Raw genomic sequence first — 20,172 nt, 5'->3', positions numbered from 1 at the left:
TTATTATTTTTAAATAAAATTTTACCAATAATTTAAATAAAGAAAAATTACACTTTTTTATATTAATTATTAAATATTTTAAATACATATATTATTAAGCCCTTTTATTATACATTATAAAAAAATATTTATATTTATACTTATATTTTTTAGATATTTAAAAATTGTGCACGAATTTATATAACCCTCATTTAAAATTAAAAAATTTTAATTTAATTGATTTTTAATTATTTTTAATTTAAAATAATATAATATAATTGTTTTTAGTTTTAAAAAATTAAATTTTTATGTGATTTTATAAAATTTTTTTAATTTTTTAAATAAATTTTATCAAATAAAAAATAAATAATTATTTTACTATCAAAATAAATATTACAATTTTCCAATAAAAATTCCGTATACGGCAACCTTCGCCAACGGGCCCAATCCTCTCCAGGTCCATTTTTAAGTGCAAGGTTAATTTAAGAAGCTGCTGGCTCTTCCTACACGTGTGTGATTTTAACTGATTGTCCAACACTCTTAATCATAATTTGTTTACTTTTTCTTTTATAAATTATCAATTTAAATCAAATTGATAATTTCCCATTCTCAAATTTAAAAAAATGAGTTAAGAAAAAGTTATCTTTTGAATATCTCTTAATTTTAAAAAATATATTAAAATAACTTTAAATTTTAAAAATTTATTAATTAATTATATCATTAATTTTAATAGTTAAATATTATAAAAAATTTTAAAATTATTTCAATATAAAAAAATTAATTAATAAATAATTTTATAAAATTATGAGATCAGTTTAAAATTATATTACTTTTTCAATATAAAAAACTTATTAATGATATTTTAATTTTAAAAAATATATTAAAATGACTCTAAATTTTAAAAATTTATTAATTAATCATATCATTAATTTTAACAATTAAATACTAAAAAAAAATTAAATTATTTTAATATAAAAAATTAATTAATAAATAATTTTATAAAATTATGAAATTAATTATTAAATTTTTACATATTATAAAATATAAATTGTAAAATGTTTAACCGTTAAAACTAATAAAATAATTAATGATGAGATTTGTCAAAAATTTAAAAATATTTTAATACTAATTATGAGATTTATAAACAATTTAAAAATATTTTAATATATTTTTTAAAATTAAAAAATAATTATGAATTTTCTCTACAAAATTTTCCATTTATCAGATTTTTTTTAAAAAAATTACTATTAATTCTTGTATTATTGAAAATTTTATTAATTAATTAATTAATTTTAAAAATTATATTAAAATATTTCTAAAATTTTAAAAAATTTATTAATTATTCTATGTCAATTTTAACTATTAAATATTATAAAAAAAATTTAAAATATTTACGATACGAATGAATTAATTAATAGATATTTTAAAAAAATTAAAAATTAATTAATAAATTTTTTTATATTTTAAAGATTAATAATAAAATACTTAATTATTAAAATTAATTGAATAATTAATTAATATATATTTTAATACTTTTAAAGACTTTGTAATATATTTTATAAAATTGAAAGCCTATAATTTTCTAAAAAGAAAATTAAACCAAAAGTCCACCAAAACAGGAAATCAGTAGATAAAATGGTGTAAGCCTGTAAGGTAGTGCAGTAGTACAAAAGAAAGCAACCACAAGAATGCAAATGTACAGAGAATTGTGGGTGGCTCCAGTGAATTCTTCAATTGGGCAACTGGGATATGATGGGCCAATCACTTTTTCCATTTTATTGGCCAAAAATCTTCGATTTCTCATCACACAATCCCCTGTACACTACACATCAGCCTTACATTCAATCCAACTGCCAAAAATTTGGCACACCACACTCTCTAGCCCATCTATGGCAGCTGAAATGGCCTTGAGATCATCATATTCTTCTTCTGCCACTGCAAGACTCTCTCTTCCACCACCTCCGTCAACTACTTCACCTTCCAAACCCTCTTTCTTTAAACCTCTTTTGAGACCCATCTCTGTTTCACTCCCAACTTCAACTACCATCTCTTTCTTGGCTGTCTTCTCTCCTCATGAAGCCAAAGCTTTCACTCTTTCCAAAGACCAGATTGTCTCCTCTCTCACTGAAGTAAGAACTTCATCTTTCTTTCTGTAATAATTAGCTTCTGTACTTTATACCCATTCCTTCAAATTAGTTCTTTTTGAAATTTTGATAGGTGGAGAAGACAATTGATCAGGTTCAGGAAGTGGGTTCAGGTTTTTTTGACACTGCTCAGCGTGTTTTTGGGATTGTTAGTGATGCTTTGAAGCCTGGGGTAGATGCAGCATTGCCAATTGTAAAGCAAGCTGGAGATCAAGCTTTGAAGATCGCTTCTCCTGCAATTTCAGAGGCCTCAAAGAAAGCCCAAGAAGCAATTCAAGGCTCTGGTATTGACACACAGCCAGTTCTTTCTGCTGCTAAGGTTGGACCTTTCAATTTTTCTGCTTCATTCTTTTTCCCCATTAATTATGGAGTGTGTTTTGTTGCTTTGAAGAATTGGGCTTTACAAGCATGTATGGAAATTGATGTCAATTTCATTGCCCTACTTGAAATTGTATCAAATCAGTAATAGAACATGCCTTAGGTTTTGAAATGATTGGTTTGTGAATTGTTATTTGAATTGATTTAATTGCAATGGGTTATCCCAAGAATTAGAAAAGGAATGATTATAGTAGTGATTATTGACTGAATAATTAAACTGCCCACATTGGATAACTGTTGCAATTCTAATCTGTTTGCTTTTGGTATCATTGTGTTGGACTTGTGAATACTTCAAAATGAATTGAGTTAATGAACTGTAAAGAATCTAAAAGGCCTGTTTTGTTTTACCCATAACTGTATTTTGCTTTGGACCATTTTAATAGTGTTGGTTTTTTTTTCATCTTCAACATGTTATAAAAACAAGCTGTTTAAGAATTTGATGAATAATCTCATGTCAATTCCAATTTGTAGTCATTGAGATCTAATATTTATGCCTTCATTCATAAAATGTATGACCCCTTTGAACGCAGACAGTGGCTGATGCTGCACAACAGACCACCAAGGTAATTGAAGAGGTGAAACCTGCAGCTTCTTCAACTGTTGAAACCATTATGTCAGCAGATCCTGTTGTGATTGTAGGAAGTGCTGGAGCAATTTTTCTTGCATATCTGCTCTTTCCTCCCATATGGTCCGTCATCTCCTTTAGCTTCCGCGGTTACAAAGGTGAATTCTAATGTTTCTCTTCATGCAGGGAGGCTTGTGTTGCTTCCACCCACAGATATAAACAAGTGATAATGAAGTAATTATATTTAGGGCACCATTGTATTTCTTTGAACATTTCAGTCTTTGGTTTAGTATTGAATATAAGACTTTATTTCATTTTCCTTCTGGTTTAGACTTTTCAAGTTTATACAAGAGGAAGTTACAGGATAATTGGAAACTAATAGTATGAAGTGGGGCTAACCCATGTGTTCTTGTGACCCTGTAGGGGATCTCACTCCTGCTCAAACCCTTGATCTAGTGTCTGAAAAAAATTATGTTATGATCGACATTCGTTCAGAGAAGGACAAGGACAAGGCTGGCATCCCCCGCCTTCCCTCCAATGCGAAGAACAGGATGATCGCAATTCCGTGAGTATAATCTGTTTGCCTCAGTTCATTTTTGTGACACAACTGAAAAGTCAAGAATGTTAAGACTATGACTGCAAGAAAATTTAGAAGATAAGAGGATATATGATGACAATAGCCATTTTTAGAAGCACTTGTCTAAACCTTTCTTTTATTAGACATACAATTATAATCTTGATAGTAATATTTTTTTAAAAAAAAGATGCAAAAGTTATTGTCATTCTATTTCTAGTTTCCCTAACTAGACAAGCAGTTAGATTGTGAATGCTGGAAATTATCCGGAGACTAAGCAATGCGATAAAAGGTTAAGAATCCTCCATGGTTGTGTGCAACTTGGAATTTTTTACTACCATTGCCTGTTCTTTTATGCTTGTTTATTAAAATATAGATCAGCATTTTTCATTTTCTAAGTTATCGTTACCTCTAATGTTTCAGTTTGGAAGAGCTACCAAGCAAGTTGAGAAGCCTTGTTAGAAATGTGAAGAAAACAGAAGCTGAAATAGTAGCTCTGAAGATTTCATATCTCAAGAAAATCAACAAAGGCTCCAAAATTGTCATCTTGGATTCGTGGGTTCTTTCTACTTGCTTGTCTCCTATGGCTGCTTTATCTCTTTGTTTCTTGTTTTTGCTTGCTTTTGACTTGAATGCCTTGAGATATGCAGGTACTCAGATTCAGCAAAAACAGTTGCCAGAGCACTAACAAGTCTTGGCTTTAAGAACTGCTGGATTGTAGCAGATGGATTTTCTGGAAGCAGAGGATGGTTACAGAGTCGATTAGGCACAGATTCATATAAATTATCTTTTGCTGAGGTTCTCTCACCATCTAGAATAATTCCTGGAGCAGCCAGATCAACAAATGTTAAATTGCTTCCTGGAGCTGATTAAAATTTTTTTGCCTTATCCAGATCACTGAACAGAAATGATTGGATGTGCATTCTCAGTTTAGAATAGTAAATCAAATTTTCTTCCCTTGTATTTCATTTGTTGCCTTCATTCTATTGCTTGTTTCAATCAGATAACACCATCAAGGAAGCTGAATACAGCACCATCAAGCAAAGAGATATGGCCTCTCTTTGAGTATGAATAGAGATATGCGACGAGAAAAGTTCACCAAGCAGAGAATTTGAACTCCCGCTTGTCTGCATTAAAAACTAGGGTAAATTATCGTTTAGTCCCTCTAATTTAATAAAATATTTACTTTAGTCTCTATATTTTTAAAAATCTATAATTTAATTTTTTATATTTAAAAAAATTATAAAATAATCTCTGCCGTCAAATTTTCAATTAGCCTTCCATTTATTTTAATGAAAATAACTAAACTACCATTTAAATAAAAAAAAATTCAATTAAACACTATTTTTCACTTCCAAATTAATCCATCTCACTACCTCTTTTTCCTTTAATCCTCGTCCTTCTCCTTCTCAGCCCATCTCACTTTCAAAACATTTAAATACATATTATTTTTAATAAATAAGACTAACTTTTATAAATTAGTATAATATTAAAAATTAAAAATATAATATAAATCTTAGTAATTTGATTAATAATAAAATTTATTTATATTATTCAAAAATTTTAATTTAAAATTTTATAATTTATAAGAGAAATCGGGTCTTTTTATTCTTATTATAACTTTGATGATCACTGTAAAAAAATTTAAAAATAATATATATCTCTTAACCATAATATAAATGTATAATTAGAGTTGGCGCAACTCCGGTTCCGACCAGTTTAGCCATATTTTAATAAAAAATGGACGCCAATATTGACTTCAACATTATCACATACGGCCATTACCATATTTACAAAATTCAGAATTAAGAAGCTTGAAGAATAAAAAGTTGCACAAATTTTTTTATTTGAAAACTTAAAAAAAAAAAAAAAAGGAAAAGGAAGAATGGGCCACTGTTTTTCTCTGTGGAGAATGTAGACAAGCGCAAAATCTTCACAGAACCGCCCCTTCCCTTTTGGTTTCTGCAGCTATCGGAGGCGGAACGTTCGCAGAGCCAGAGAGGGAGATAGAGCTGCGATTTTTACCAAGTTGGAAATTGAAATTACGGTTTTTGTCTGAAGATTTGATTATCTATGGCTTCCTTTCTGCTCTCTAACCCTATTCTTTCCTCTCCTTTCCTCCCTCAGAAACTGTAAGCTTCCTCTCTCTCATTATCTCCAATTCTTTTGTATCCTTGAGGTTGGCTCTTTGATTATTCAATTGGATAATTCGAATCTTTTTTAGCTTTTGCATCTCCTAGTTTCTTTTTTTTGTTACTAATTTTGAAGATTTAGCTATTGAAATTGTTTTCCCCTCGTCTGTGCAGCACTAAATTTGAACAAAACACAAGTAATAGGATAACGCTATGTAGCCCAATTTCGAGAAGCCCCAGAACCCTTACCAGCGTTAGGTGTGCAGCGGATGTAACATATGGAGGTATGACTTGTTTCTTATGTATAATTTTTAGATTTTGTTTTCACTTGAGCTTTTTTTTTTTTTTCCTTGTCATTCTATGTCAATTAGTTTTGCTTCCATAATAAATAAGAAGAAAAGGAGCATATATAGAATTTGACTTAAGATAAATCAATAATGTGATGGAAATTTGTTTTTGTTGTTTGTTTTTGGATGGTCATTCAAGGAAAGAATTATCAAGGGTATTCCAATTATCTAACTTAGAAAAACGTGTCCATATAAAGTATGTTTATTTGTGAACTTGGTTTGTTCAATAAATATATGAAAAAGAATATCGTTTCTATTAGAAGTTGATTTAAAGATGTGTGCATTTCAGGTTTGCTGCTACCTAGTTGTTTCTGTTGGGTTCATTGCTTGGTAACCTTTTTGTTTTTTCGGTTGGGTATGAAAGCAATCCCTCCTGGAGTTTGTCCATTTCAGAATTTAAGCTTGTGAACTACTTAGATCCTTCTGGAATGTAACACATTTAGAGTATCAGCTTAGGACAATCATAAAATTGGAGTTGGGTTATTCTACAGTTTCATCTAATTAATTCTTGTGAAGACATATGTTCAAAAAGAAAAAAAAATTGTAATACTTTCTTATATGAAGCTTAAAAGCCTAAGATTTATTTTATTTTATTTTTTTATTTTTTTGTGTATTCAACAATAAGTGAAGCAATCTTAGAGTGAGAAAAGGATGAGCCTCAACAGTTAGTTGAATAGCATTCTATCCCTTGTGCATCCTGTCATTTCTCTCATTCTCAGTTCAACACATTGGGATTGGGAAAGGCCTTTGCAAATATACTAATATAGCAAATTATAGTATTAGATTATATTTCAGAAAAAACAAGAGATGAAAGCAACTAAAGATTCATCACTTTCTTGCAAAATAGAACAAGTTTACCTTTGGTGGAGCCACACACCTGTAATTTCATGCACTAAAATCAAAAGAAAATAATAGTATGTCAAGTATCAGCGTAAATACTTGTGATAAATGTTAATGGGTGATATTGACAGCCTATTATTCCTCATTTTCACATTATTATGTGCTGTATACTCGTGTCTGTAATCATCTCTGATTTTGCTGTGCTAGAACTACCTTCTTATATGTGTTGGGCTTTTTTTTTTTCAGGTAATATCCCAAAGTTTCCTCGAATGAATGTTTGGGATCCTTATAGGCGTCTTGGTATCAGTCCTTATGCTTCTGAGGAGGAAATTTGGTCATCAAGGAATTTTCTCTTAGAGCAATATGCTGGTCATGAGAGAAGTGAAGAATCGATAGAGGCTGCCTTTGAGAAGTTGTTGATGACCAGCTTTAGAGAACGGAAGAAAACAAAGATTAATTTGAAAACCAGGCTAAAGAAGAAAGTGGAAGAATCTCCACCTTGGATCAAGAATTTGCTCAATTTTGTGGAACTTCCTCCAGTTGAAGTTATTTTTAGAAGATTGTTCCTCTTTGCATTCATGGGTGGCTGGAGTGTCATGAATTCTGCTGAAGGTGGACCTGCTTTTCAGGTTTGTTTCACCTGTCTCTTTTCTTTCTTCTGATTGTATTGGTGAACCTTCCATATAAACATTTATGTGTATACTTGCAACATCCTTACTGGTGAAGGCACAATATTCTTGTGAAGTTAAGAGTTAGCGTAGGACACAGGTTATGCATTGTAAACATTGCTATGATAAGTGAATGGAACAACGAATTAGGCTTCACACAGAAAGTTCCAGAGGTAAGACACCTAGGATAAAGTTACATGATTGCATCACAAAACTCAAGAGAGCAATTGCAGGGATGGTTGAACACATGTCAGTCTCAATCGAAAAAAAAAAAGAAGCATACCAATTTAAATTGGTTTTTGATTTGGCTTTTAGTAAAGCAGTTCATTTGGTTAGTATTTTTAGAGAATAACAGTTCTCTGGTTCGGTTTGATTTTCAAGATTGAAAAACTGAAATAACCAAACAAAGCTATAGTGCTATACACATTCAATGCTGCATTGTTTTTGAACAAGCCATATATACCCCTGTTATTGAAACCACTTTACACTTTCTCAATTGCCCTTCCTCAAGTCTCCGAGGTCCAGAGGCTGTAGAGATAAAGACCCTAGAGAATCCACACCTATAGGCTATCATTCCTCAATCACCTTTTTCCTTTCCAAAGACTCCGTCATGTCACCTTTCCTCATGTCTCACTGTCTCACCTCACAATTTGTATAAAAAACATAGAATCTCATGCATAAGGGGTGTCCAAGTCATCCATCATCCTTTCTCACAAGTCACAAGGTCGCCATCACCCTTCATCGGTGTTGTAGCATTCAATCATCCATCCATGCCATTCATTGTCGTTGCATCCCTCAGTGCCCTTCATTGACAAAGTCAATGCCCTCATCTCATGCTGCTCATGTCTCCACAATGTCTCATCTCACACATTTCTGTCCTGTAGTCCTTGTCATTGTCGTAGTCACTGGGTTGAGAACAACACACCTCGTTCCTCTCCTGAGCTGTGTTTGGTGTGTAATTGATTTGAGGATTTTGTAAATTTGAGTATTATTAATTAAAAGACATGTAATTGATTTTACTGCCGCGTGATTTGTGAATTTTTAGATTTTTTTTAAAAAAATTGTTGTTGGCTGCTTGTTGTGGGATTGTGGGACTAAATTTCAAAGTACGCCACTGTCATTCATGGCAAAGTTGATCCACTGTGGAATTGTTTGAAGCTGTTGGGAATTCTGGATAGAGAAGGAAGTGAACCGTCAGCATTTTCTTGGTGGAAGTATACTCAAAGCTGACAAACTGAGCCAAACAGATGCTTTGTCAAAAGAAAAAAAAAGAGATGCGGTTTAGTTTTTCTATCATTTTGTTTTGGTTAGGTTTCCATTTCATAGTATTTCAGTATTTATGATTTGTTTTGAGTGTAAACTGACCGATTGCACACTCCTAAATTTTAGGAAATATTATTGAATTATAACTAAATTGTGGAGCACTACTCCTATTTTGGACTCCCAAAGAGAACTAAAAGAAATAGTAGTCCTAAGCCAAATAGATTAAAATTAAGAATTCAAAATGAAAATAAGGTATCCTAAAAAGGAGCAAAACCAAATATTACAAAATTAGATGTACTCTATAAAGATAAAATTTTGCAAGTTTCTTGCTTATCTAAACAAGAAGCCCTAATTAAGTTACATGCTAAGCTTGTCATCATTTTATGTATATTTTTGTTTGTACTATGCATATAGGAAAAGTATGTAGGGATGTGATAATGGAAAGTCACGCCTGTCACTAGAGCTGCACTTAATAACCTCGATTTTGAGTTTTACTCCACCACATCAAACATTACTTATGGGACTGTTCGAAAATAAGACAAATATAGGAATATGTAGTACATTGCTTGCCTCCTCATTCTTTATTTTAAACTATATTATTTCTCATGCAGGTGGCGGTATCTTTAGCAGCTTGCATATATTTCCTCAACGAGAAAACGAACAACTTAGGCAGAGCTTTTGTTATTGGGTGAGTTCATGAATAAAAAGAATGGAAGCTGCAGTTGCCTAACGGCCCCCTTCTATTTTTCCCCCAATTTTCTTCTCTCTCTCATCTGTTTTATTACCTAAATGTATCTTTCATGTGTTGCAGTCTTGGATCTCTTGCAGCTGGGTGGGTATGCGGCTCTATATTTGTTCCCATGATTCCCACAGTTCTAATACATCCAACTTGGACACTCGAACTCCTTACTTCATTGGTAGCGTATGTTTTCTTGTTTGTGGCATGTACTTTCCTCAAGTGAATGACAACCGTGTCTCACTAATGCTGGGAGTTGTATTGAAGTTTATATATTCATTTTAATCATCCTTTTGTTTTACCCCATGTTATGTAGGATTTCAATTCAATTCAATTTTGTAGGAAGCTCAATCTCCTTTTAAGAGAAAAAAAAAATAGAAATTATGCATGATATCAAATTTTAGTTGAATTCTTTTCTCACAAATAATTGTTTCCAAACAAAGAGAGGTATTTTGAATGCCATGAATTTGAGAATTCTATGCTGCACTTCTTTTTGAATCCTTTCTGCCTCCCATGTTTTGATTTTTATTGAATCTTTTTTTATAAATTCCTTTGAGAACTTTTCACTTTGTTCTTCTAGTGATGGTAAATAATAATTTTTTATTATTTAAAAAGAAGAAAATATCCTTTTAAGATATTTAGAAGTTTTAAAGATAAAATTTTCTCAATTGACCATATAGCGAGTTAAAATTAAAAATTTTTAAAAGTTACTAAAACTTTTATTTTAAAAACACTCTTATTCAAATATAGTTTCAAGGTTTTCAAATGTCGAAAAACCTTTCATTACCTTACAAAATCTCCACCCCAATAAAGACTACTGGCATTGAACTGCAAGCCATGCACAGAAAAGTTTAGAGGCTTGGCATTATCATTAGAGGCTTCTGGACCACAGTCTGGTAACCTGTGACCTGATGGCTAGCAATACGAGCCAACCACGAAATAACCAGATTTCCAGCATGCTTGGCATTCAAATTGAGTGCTAGAAAAGTATTTAAAAAACAAAAAAACCTACTCTTTAAAAAACAACTCACCATTGTGTATCCATGCGAGCTTTAGAGACTAAGCTAAGCTAAGCTAAGCTTTGATGGGGCAAAATTTATCTCTTTGATAATTATAAAACCTGACCCAGATGCAACAATTGATAATTGGCAGATAATTAAATTTGGGAAATAAATTAATCTTTATATGAATTCACAAGGGTCTTAATCAAGAAACCTAATATATCTAAAGAACTAAAATATTAATAACTAAAAACCAAAAGAAGAAAGAGAAGTTCAAGGGCAGTAATCTTTGTAGCAAGTGGTATGGCATTGAAGATTCCTTCTGGTGCAACAACTAGTTGAGTAAACAAGGATTACAAAAGCAAGAAGACATGCATTCATTACAGCCAAACTTCTCCATTCAATCTTAATATTCTCTAAAACTCCTCTCTTACATGATTTGCAGTCAAAGCAAAGCTTGTCTCCTGTATTCCTCCATCTGCTGCAGTCTCTATCTTCCACTTGTGGCCCTGATTCTGGCATTATCCAGAACGTTGCATTCTTGAACCCAAATCCGCAATATCTTGGCGGCTTGCAGCAACCGGACTGAGAAATCGGTAAAATCACCATTCTCAAATATCAACAATATATATGGTTTCATCTCTAAAATTAAACTGCTGGTGAGTGAGTTGTTGGTTAATTTTAAGAAATCTCAAATTACATATGAAGAGCACAGTAATAAAGAAATAATTAATTAATCAAATTAAAATTAACAGGAAATTAATAAAAACAAAATATGTACCTGAACTGGAGAGAATTGCTGCTTATAATAATCATAAGCATCTTGATTAATATCAAGACCAAGATTCTTGCAGACCTGAGCATCAACCAAACAACTCCTAATCTCTTCCCAATTCTTCCCTTGTTCAAATTGATTTCGCAGCCAATTGGAGTAATCTCCAACTCTATACTCCTTAAACCCTAACCCTGACAAAGCCTTCCCTGCATTTTCATTCGTAACCACAAATGCGAAGGCCATGTAAGCCATCAGACCAATCACCATCACAAACGCCACAAACGAATACATCCAAAGGAAAATGATGAGCCTCCAGAACGAACCCATTAGCCCTATCAAAGCCATAACGAATGTGAACACTCCTATTATCATGAACGGATTCTGCAGGACTTTCTGGCAGTCGGAGCCGCTGTGTTGACGGAGGTAGAGGGAGGAGCTAAGGGTGGCGATGGCAAACATCATCAGCATTATATTCAGCATGAAAAAGATGCAATTTGTTAGGCGAAGCATGACGATGACCTTGATGAATGGTTGGTAAGGGTTTTAATTTGGCGCGATGGTTTTTAGTTATCAACTGTTACGTAGCGATGGATTAAGGCTACGCACCAGTTTCCTGATCTCTCTAATTGATTTTTGAGATTAATTTAGGTCTTAATGTTTTTGCCTTTGTTTACTCAAGTTTGGTACGAATATGCCTTTTTCTGGTTAGATTTGTTCGTGATTTTAGCTCCTAACATCTCATCTCATCTCATCACAAATACTTGTGGTCTATCATAAAACTCGCTCTTAAATTATTAATTATTTTATATAAAATATGTCATAAATGGTAATTTTAATAGGCTAGATATATCATGATTTATATAAAAAAAATCTCCAATAATATGTTAATACTCATATTTCGGTTCAAATCAAAAAAATCAATCGAACCAAATTAATTTGAAAATTCAATTTGATTTTTTATTTTAGAAATTTCAATTATTTTAGTTCAGTTCAGTTTTGATCAGAAAAAAATTGAAGAAATCGAACCGAATCGATTAGTAATAATAATATATTATTTTCAATAATATAGAGAGATTAGATCATATTAAGATTAAAAATATTCTAATTAGATTTTAAAATACTAAAAATAAAATAAAAAATAAAAAATTATTAAAAATTCAAATTAATTAAATCTAACCGAATCTAATCGAATCAGACCAATTTAATTCAATTTAATTTCTAACTAAAATTGATTCGATTTGATTTTTATAAATACTAAAATTTTAATTTGTATTTAATTCAATTCAATTTAATTTTAAATCAAACTGATCGAATGTCCATACGAATCATTTTGTGCTAAGACAAGACAACCTAAACAAATATAGTGACTGTCAAATCACATGCAAACCAACAAGTTTTTTATAGTTATGTAAGTATGATGAAAAAACAAGTCTTATAAAAAATCATTAATATTTATAATGAATATTTAAATAAAAAAAGAAATGATGTCTCACAATTAAAAGCCGCAGAACATTAGCTAGGCTACAATAAATTAAAAGAAATTGATTAAATAATCCTACAAATCAAAAGAATGATATATAGTACAATCAAGCAAAATGGTTTCTTTGCCAATTATATCTCCTATCAAGAGAATTGTTCCTCTTGGCACAGGAACCAATGGAGAAGACAACAAGAATGAAGAGGATGATACAGATCAAGAATATAGCCAGAATCCTCCACTGCTTCCTTATGCTGGCTACAACCCCAGCTTTGCATGAATTGCAGTTGTAGCATAGCTGCTTCGGGTCGTTACTCCACGTCTTACAGTCACTGTCATCCACCGGCGGCAGCCCATATTTCGCCACCGTCCACGTGGTCCCATTCCTATATTGATATCCACAACCCGTCGGCGGGTTGCAGCAACCACCCTGGAAAAAAGAAATACAATCATTCAAAAACTAATCAGAATCAAATCATTCAAAAGAAAATAAAAATGGCTAGAAATTGAGGAAGTGCGTGCCTGTATAGCAGAAAATTTCTGCTTCGAGAAATCGTTTTGGTTATTATCACAAACTTTAGCTTCAATCAAACAACTCCTGAGGACATCCCAATTCTTCCCTTTAACAAAGTGATTCTGCAACCAATGCGAGTAATCTCCAAGCCTGTACTTCTTAAACCCTTTATCAGACAAGGCCTGACCCGCAGTCTCATTGGTGACGACGAAAGCGAAAATCGTGAACACCACGAGGCCGACCATCATCAAAAACAAGAGAATCAGATAAAGCCATAACAAACAATTGTTCCTACAGCATGAACCAATCAACCCTAGGAAAGAAACTAGAAGCATAAAGACACCCAGTATGAACAGCGGGTTCTCAAGCGATTTTTGGCAGGCGGTGGCGGAAGCATGCACGTGAATGTACATGCCGCCGGAGATGACGGCGAGGCTAACTAGGAGGAAGATGGTGTTGAGGAGTGCGACGATAGTGTTGCTTACCCGAACCATGGCGTCGACGATTGTAAGAGAAGATCAAGAAGAAGGTTACTTATATTTAGGGTTTCGGTTTGCTAATTAGAATTAGATTTGATTTCGGAATGCGAAAACGTAAAAGACATAATGTCATGGCGCTGCTTACGCGGTGAATGGTGCCAGCTGTCTACCGAGAAAGGTTTCCACGTCAGATTTACATTCAGAGAATACTACCACGCGCGGGGCGTACAAGTAATTTTCACACTCAATTAATAAAAATTTAAAATTTTATATTAATGGGTAAATCTCAATATATTTTAGATAATTTTTTTATTTTTTAATTACATATCAAAATTCTATTAACTGGATGCATTCATCCAAATACGTCGTAGATTTTTCGGCATTATCTTGAATTTGCATTAAAGCTGATTGGTCCAATGCATCAAAACGTCGCCCTTTGAGTGTTTGCTTAATTTGTTTTTTTTTTTTTTTTCCTATTTAGGAGAAAATCAGACTAACCGTAAGGGAAAATTTTTACCTATATATACTTTAATTTTTAATACTATTAATTAAAATTTAAAAAACACGTTTTATAATAAAAATCATTTTAAAGTCTAAATTTAAATTCATGTCAAATTAGTATTACATATTATTTTACCGTTAGTAAAAAGACGACAAAATAGCATATCCATTTAAATTTAATGACGTAGTAATTTTAAAATAATTTAAAATATTTAAATTAATATTTAATATATAAATTAATATTAAAATAAAAGAAAAAATAAATCCTTCATGTTTACTCTTATCATTACTCTCTTCTCTCTATTTCATTTCTTTAAAATCCTTAATCCCCAAATTAGAGAGAAATAAGTTCACAATCTGAAACAAACGAGATGATTGGAGGAAGGAGGGACATGAATGCATGGCATATAAGTAATTATCAATTGGAGGAGCCACTGTTCAGCCTCCTCTTTCTTTTCTTTCTTTTCTTCCTCTACGTCGTTCACGGTTAGAAACTCTATTTTGTCGTTATTAATAAATATAATTTTAATTTTAATTCGGATAGTAAAAATTATAATTTTAATTCGGATAGTAAAAATTAGTAGTTGAATTTTTCGTTATTAATAAATATTATAATTTAATAATAATATTTTTATTATAATTAATACATTATGTATTATATATATAATTGTTGGAATAAGTTCATCTAAATTGCATGATGTAAAATATTTAAAAAATAATTTAAAATTATAAGTAATAATATTCAATTATATATAATTTAAGAAATATTTAAATTTAATTTTTATAATAAAAATGGAAAAATACTAATGATAAATTATATAATATAATTCATACAAAAAATTATGTATTTTTTACTCTATAAACGATAATAAAATAAAAAAAAATATGTAGTGATTTAATTTACCTAACAAAACAAATGATTAATACTATTAATTATTTAAATTATATTTTTTATTTTTCATTTATTATGGTTAGACTCGAGATGAAAAATTCATATAAATATATATACTTTTTGTGAGTAAAAAACAACAAACGATTGTTATTGTTAACAGTTTGGGTGGCGATAGCCTTGAAAACTCATGTTTGTGGTTCACAAGGTCAAATCCCATTACTGGTTTGGTTTGAAATTAGGATCAAACCAAATGAGTTGATAATTTACTGAATACCCATTCAGTTCAAACCGGTTTATACCATTCCCCATAATTTACTGACATTGTTTACATGTGTAACATCAATTTGATTATATAAAAAATGTACAAAGAAATATTTTGAATATATAAATTTACAAAAAAGTTTAACATACAAATGAAAAAAACAAGAAATTATAGAAATTATACATGTATCAGTAAATGATAATATAAAAATAATTACATTGTTAGGAATTAAAAAGGTATTTTTAAGTTTGAACTTAATTTTTAAAATAATAATAATTAAATCCTTTTAATAAATGAATCAAAACTCTAGTAGTTGAGTTATACTGTTCGTAATTCGGACTTTTACGATTATTTGTCTCTCATTTTGTGATTTTTTTATCAATTTGTGATTTTTTTATCAATTCTTCCGTAAACCGCCGCCCTATACTCTATTGTATCTTCAATTTATAATTCAACTATTATTTTGATTAATTAAATATTTATTTAATAAAAAATAAAATTTAAAGCTAAAATAAATACACAAAACTTTTATTTGATTAGATAAATTAATACCTTATCTTGATTAATTTCTGGCAAATCATATTGCATCTTGAAAGTAAAATGCTCGAACCAGATCATGTCATCGTCTCAAGAAATGTTGGTGTTTTGTCTTACATGTTATTCTGACTCACCGTTGTTCCAACACTGGCTAGCGATTCCTCATATTGTTCCAAAGTGTTGGTGGTGACACTATTCCCCATTTCTACTGTATTGCCTGTGAGCAGGATCCTCTTCTATACCCATCAAGCAACTTGAACTCTGAAACTCAATTGTTGAGATGTCACAACTGATGGGTTTTCTTGAACGTCGTTTAATGATTCAGCTGCTGTATCAAAACTCTGTGAATCAAAAGGAGAAGACATATCATCCCGGTCAAGAAAACGCCATCATCAACACTTTAGCTCCAAACTCCATTACCATTTGCAGTACTGTTATTGGTTGGCTTTCTTGAAATTTGTTTGATTCAATTTCTAAGCGCCTGTTTGACAGGAAGCCATGAGTAGCGTCATCAAGAAGGCTATACTTCCTCTTCTAGGGGTTGAATCTATTTCTGCTACTCATCTTCAGTTGACAAAGCACATGATAATCACTAGTATATTTGACACCTCAAGATCCAAACTGTACTCAATCAAGTGTCAACAACGATCTTGGTCCAATTTTGATGGGTTTCTGTGACTGAATCTTTTCTTGTAGGCTGCTAAACCGCCAACGAGAATGACTGATCTTTACTCGCCATGCCAAGTACCCCATCAGCACCGATCTTGCGATTAATTCTAGAACCGCCGGTAGTTTTCTTGTTTAACTTTGAAAAGAAGAAAACATCCTCACTGACATTCAATTTGTTTTTCTGCCATAGCTCCCATGGCTCTTATGTGCCGTACAAGAAATTAAAAGAAAGAATAACCACTGCAGTGAAGGAGATTGGTTCTTTCTTGAGATCTACTCAACAAAAAAGGAAAAAACAACCACAATAACTCACCCCTAATCACCATTTTAAAGGCTTAAATATAAATTAAAATATAGAGAACTTAACAAAATAAACTTTAAATGATATAAAACAAACTAACGAGATGCAAAACCTAGGAGCTATAAATTTAATTGGCCATAGCTTCTGAAAGTTAACTTTTTTTTTTAGCAGGCAGTAGTGTTTCTTTTTTTCTTGGAATCTATTAACCGAAAGAATAAGATTTTCAATCCTTTTTTATGGCAATTCAAAGAGAAGAAAGAATTTTCTTTCTTTAGTACAAGATATAAGTACAGTATCTGCAAGCTATGAATTTTCCTGTGTGTTTTTATTTGTGATAAATATCTCCTGGCTTTGGGTTCCAGGTTCTCAACGAAATATATGAACAAGCTTACCTTTGGTGCAGTGTTTCTTCTTTCTTGAATCTATTAACAAAAAGAATGGGATTTTCAATCCTTTTTATGGCAATTAAAAAAAAAAGAACAATTCAAAAAAGAAAAGAAATAGATACAGTTCTTACGAGTTACAAATTTTTCTTGGCATTTTTTTCTTTATGATATCAATTTAAGAAAGAAGAAAAAATATTTCTTGGCTTTGGGAACAACTTACCTCTGCTGCAGCGTCAACCCTTAAAGTACCTTTAAAGTGCATAACTCTATTCTTTTCGAGACCACCACCTAATATTATTGGTCCACGTACTATAAATTAAAAAGATTTTAGGAGCAAATGATCGCCATAAATATAAAACGTTATTGCTAATTATCATGCATAAATTTATAATTATCAAGTTAATATATTAGCTTTACATTTTTTTTTTATCAAAGATATTAGCTTTATGATTATATATTTAAAATAATAATAATTCTCCATCTTGCTGTGTCTGCCACTGAAGTAGAGACTGAGATTCGAGCTAGGTGTTGAACTCAATCACCTAACCAGTCAATCTTAGGGGCATTATTTTCAAAATCTATGATTGAGCTACTGTAAATATGACATCCCACGTCCAGCGGTGATAAGATAAAATTGAAATTTATATAATAGTTATTAAAAATTCCTTATTCATCACTGAGAAAAACAGCAAACAAATCATATTTGGAATTGCAATAACATTTTACATTCCCTTACATCTCAATTGCTCAATCAAGGAATTAAAATCAGAAAGAGAAGATCCACCTTCTTCAGTAGCTTTGCTTGCCATTTCTGCAAGACTTTTTGCTCTGCATCTCATTTCCTTTGTTTCTTCACTGGCCATAAGATGTGTCATTGCTTTCTTTATGGCTTCTTTCTTCACACTATCACCTACTATTCTTGCCCACTGTTGTACACCAACAGCAACTCCAATCCTCAGAACCTGTGTCACCAACTTTTCATTATAAAACTGCTCTGCATATAGTGGCCATGTGACCATTGGAACTCCTGCAGAAATTGCTTCAAGCGTAGAGTTCCATCCACAGTGAGTCACAAAACCCCCCACTGCTTCATGTTCAAGAATCAACACTTGTGGTGCCCAGCCTCTTATGATTAGTCCCTTGCCTTTCATTCTTTCCTCAAATCCTTCAGGCAACCACACTTCATTGTTCTTGTTTTCCCTCACTGCCCAAATGAATTGCTGCCCAGAATCTTCAAGAGCCATTGCAATCTCAAGAAGCTGTGAAGCAGGAAAATTAGCAAGACTTCCAAAACATATATAAACAACCGAGTTGGGTTCCTTTGAATCAAGCCACTGCAAACACTTATTTTTATCCATGGAAGATTCTTTTCCTCTCTTTGCCTTATCTTCAATGTTTGTGTTCCAAAGGGAAATTGGCCCAATATGCCACGTCTTTGCACCCAAGACATTCCTGTAATAATCAGCATAAGTAGGCTCAAGCTCGTAGAAGCTGTTGACAAGAACCCCAAAACTTTTAAGCTCAGCTTCTTTCACTTCCCTATAGAAATTGGAGAAGACAATTTCTTCTTTCACAAAGTCCGGCAGTTGATTTCTTGTCAACTTGATCTCGCCTGGAAAATTGGGGATAATGAAAGGATCTGAATCAGATGATACCCTTTTGTAAGGCTGATACAATCTCAAACACTGTGCAGCACATAAAGAGAAGAAACAAGTTGCAGCAAAAACGATCCTTGGAATTCCAAACTTGGATGCAACTTGAGACGACCATGGAAAGAAACTATCTGCAATTAGACAATTGGGTCGATACTCTTTCAAAAGATCTTCGAGTGGATGAGCAAGCAAGGTGGTGGCCATAAAGAAATTTAAACCCATTTCAGGTGAAGTAGTCAAGTCCAATCGCTCACATCCTTCTGGTAATCCAGCCTCCACACAAGGGAATTGGATGACTAGAACATCAATTTTGTGACCCAGAAGTCTGTTTCTCTCAATGGATTTGGATAAAAGAGGGGCGTTTACTGGGGTTGTGATTATGCTTACTTTGAGACCTCGAGAAGCAAAGAGTTTGGCCGTGTCTATGAGGGGAATAGAGTGGCCTTCAGCCATGAATGGGAAGAAGAAAATATGAAGAAGGCCGTGTCTCTTTTCAACGTCCATTAGATCTCGCGAAGATGAGCAACTGAGGGGAAAGAAATCTAAAATTTTGGGTTGAGCTGCATAACTTCTGATCTTAGGGTTCCATGTGAAGGATTATATGCTACTGTTTTATCGCCATTCCGTCTCATTATGTGTATTGACTTTGTTTATTAACTTACACCAAGGACAAATTTTTTCATTAATTTTTTAATTATATTTATTATAAAAAGATTAAATTTTATTAAATATTAAAAAATATTTTAAAAATAAAATTAAATTAAATTAAAAAAATATAGAATGAAAGAAGTATAATATTTATTTATGTAATAATTAATTAGAAAATTTTATTATTTAATTCTTAAATATTATTATTATTAATAAATTAATCTTTGCATTTTTAAAATTTATTAAAAATTTCTTATTTTATATCTGTTTATTGTATAGTCCTTTCACCTAATTTAATTTCATCGTCCATTAAAATTCGATGCAAACTAAGAACTCCCTTTGATTGCTTTTTATCTTTATCTAAACTCAATTTCTAAAATTAAAGTGATAATAAAAAAATAAAAAATATAAAATTTAAATAAAATAACACAATTCAATTCTAATAAAAAAAA

General features: G+C 31.6%; 5 protein-coding genes across 5 annotated transcripts; 2 read left to right on the top strand and 3 right to left on the bottom strand.

Annotated features, from left to right (window-relative positions):
* Window positions 1-1,706: 1,706 nt before the first annotated feature.
* LOC110614511 (calcium sensing receptor, chloroplastic) lies at window positions 1,707-4,608 on the top strand. The gene is made up of 6 exons (XM_021756061.2): window positions 1,707-2,108; window positions 2,197-2,442; window positions 3,032-3,224; window positions 3,490-3,631; window positions 4,064-4,195; window positions 4,291-4,608. Exons 1-6 carry the CDS (start codon window positions 1,869-1,871, stop codon window positions 4,511-4,513), a joined length of 1,176 nt encoding a protein of 391 aa, XP_021611753.1. The 5' UTR covers window positions 1,707-1,868; the 3' UTR covers window positions 4,514-4,608.
* An 874-nt stretch (window positions 4,609-5,482) lies between these two features.
* On the top strand, window positions 5,483-9,927 carry LOC110614262 (protein CHAPERONE-LIKE PROTEIN OF POR1, chloroplastic). The gene is made up of 5 exons (XM_021755752.2): window positions 5,483-5,772; window positions 5,947-6,056; window positions 7,206-7,588; window positions 9,502-9,578; window positions 9,702-9,927. Exons 1-5 carry the CDS (start codon window positions 5,714-5,716, stop codon window positions 9,850-9,852), a joined length of 780 nt encoding a protein of 259 aa, XP_021611444.1. The 5' UTR covers window positions 5,483-5,713; the 3' UTR covers window positions 9,853-9,927.
* A 927-nt stretch (window positions 9,928-10,854) lies between these two features.
* Window positions 10,855-12,010, bottom strand: LOC110614332 (tetraspanin-8). The gene is made up of 2 exons (XM_021755845.2): window positions 11,409-12,010; window positions 10,855-11,212 (listed from the first exon to the last, which is right to left on the bottom strand). Exons 1-2 carry the CDS (start codon window positions 11,910-11,912, stop codon window positions 10,901-10,903), a joined length of 816 nt encoding a protein of 271 aa, XP_021611537.1. The 5' UTR covers window positions 11,913-12,010; the 3' UTR covers window positions 10,855-10,900.
* Window positions 12,011-12,988: 978 nt separating this feature from the next.
* On the bottom strand, window positions 12,989-13,887 carry LOC110615363 (tetraspanin-8). The gene is made up of 2 exons (XM_021757205.1): window positions 13,402-13,887; window positions 12,989-13,309 (listed from the first exon to the last, which is right to left on the bottom strand). Exons 1-2 carry the CDS (start codon window positions 13,885-13,887, stop codon window positions 12,989-12,991), a joined length of 807 nt encoding a protein of 268 aa, XP_021612897.1.
* A 4,154-nt stretch (window positions 13,888-18,041) lies between these two features.
* On the bottom strand, window positions 18,042-19,695 carry LOC110614594 (scopoletin glucosyltransferase). The gene has a single exon (XM_021756160.2). The coding sequence runs from the start codon at window positions 19,574-19,576 to the stop codon at window positions 18,143-18,145; it is 1,434 nt and encodes a 477-aa protein (XP_021611852.1). The 5' UTR covers window positions 19,577-19,695; the 3' UTR covers window positions 18,042-18,142.
* Between the last annotated feature and the right edge of the window lie 477 nt (window positions 19,696-20,172).

This window comes from Manihot esculenta, chromosome 5 (genome assembly GCF_001659605.2).
Source record: "Manihot esculenta cultivar AM560-2 chromosome 5, M.esculenta_v8, whole genome shotgun sequence".
In the NCBI taxonomy this organism is placed as follows: domain Eukaryota; kingdom Viridiplantae; phylum Streptophyta; class Magnoliopsida; order Malpighiales; family Euphorbiaceae; genus Manihot; species Manihot esculenta.
The sequence above is the reverse complement of the archived record's forward strand: the minus strand, read 5'-3'. Positions and strand labels throughout refer to the sequence as shown.

Coding starts and splice junctions, on each gene's coding strand:
- LOC110614594 (XM_021756160.2), bottom strand. CDS start 19,576: ATGGACGTTGAAAAGAGACACGGCCTTCTTCATATTTTCTTCTTCCCA.
- LOC110614262 (XM_021755752.2), top strand. CDS start 5,714: ATGGCTTCCTTTCTGCTCTCTAACCCTATTCTTTCCTCTCCTTTCCTC. Junction 7,589..9,501: donor AAGGTGGACCTGCTTTTCAG/GTTTGTTTCACC, acceptor TTTCTCATGCAG/GTGGCGGTATCTTTAGCAGC. Junction 9,579..9,701: donor GGCAGAGCTTTTGTTATTGG/GTGAGTTCATGA, acceptor CATGTGTTGCAG/TCTTGGATCTCTTGCAGCTG.
- LOC110615363 (XM_021757205.1), bottom strand. CDS start 13,887: ATGGTTCGGGTAAGCAACACTATCGTCGCACTCCTCAACACCATCTTC. Junction 13,310..13,401: donor AGAAATTTTCTGCTATACAG/GCACGCACTTCC, acceptor TCTTTTTTCCAG/GGTGGTTGCTGCAACCCGCC.
- LOC110614332 (XM_021755845.2), bottom strand. CDS start 11,912: ATGCTTCGCCTAACAAATTGCATCTTTTTCATGCTGAATATAATGCTG. Junction 11,213..11,408: donor AGCAATTCTCTCCAGTTCAG/GTACATATTTTG, acceptor CCGATTTCTCAG/TCCGGTTGCTGCAAGCCGCC.
- LOC110614511 (XM_021756061.2), top strand. CDS start 1,869: ATGGCAGCTGAAATGGCCTTGAGATCATCATATTCTTCTTCTGCCACT. Junction 3,225..3,489: donor TAGCTTCCGCGGTTACAAAG/GTGAATTCTAAT, acceptor GTGACCCTGTAG/GGGATCTCACTCCTGCTCAA. Junction 4,196..4,290: donor AAAATTGTCATCTTGGATTC/GTGGGTTCTTTC, acceptor TGAGATATGCAG/GTACTCAGATTCAGCAAAAA.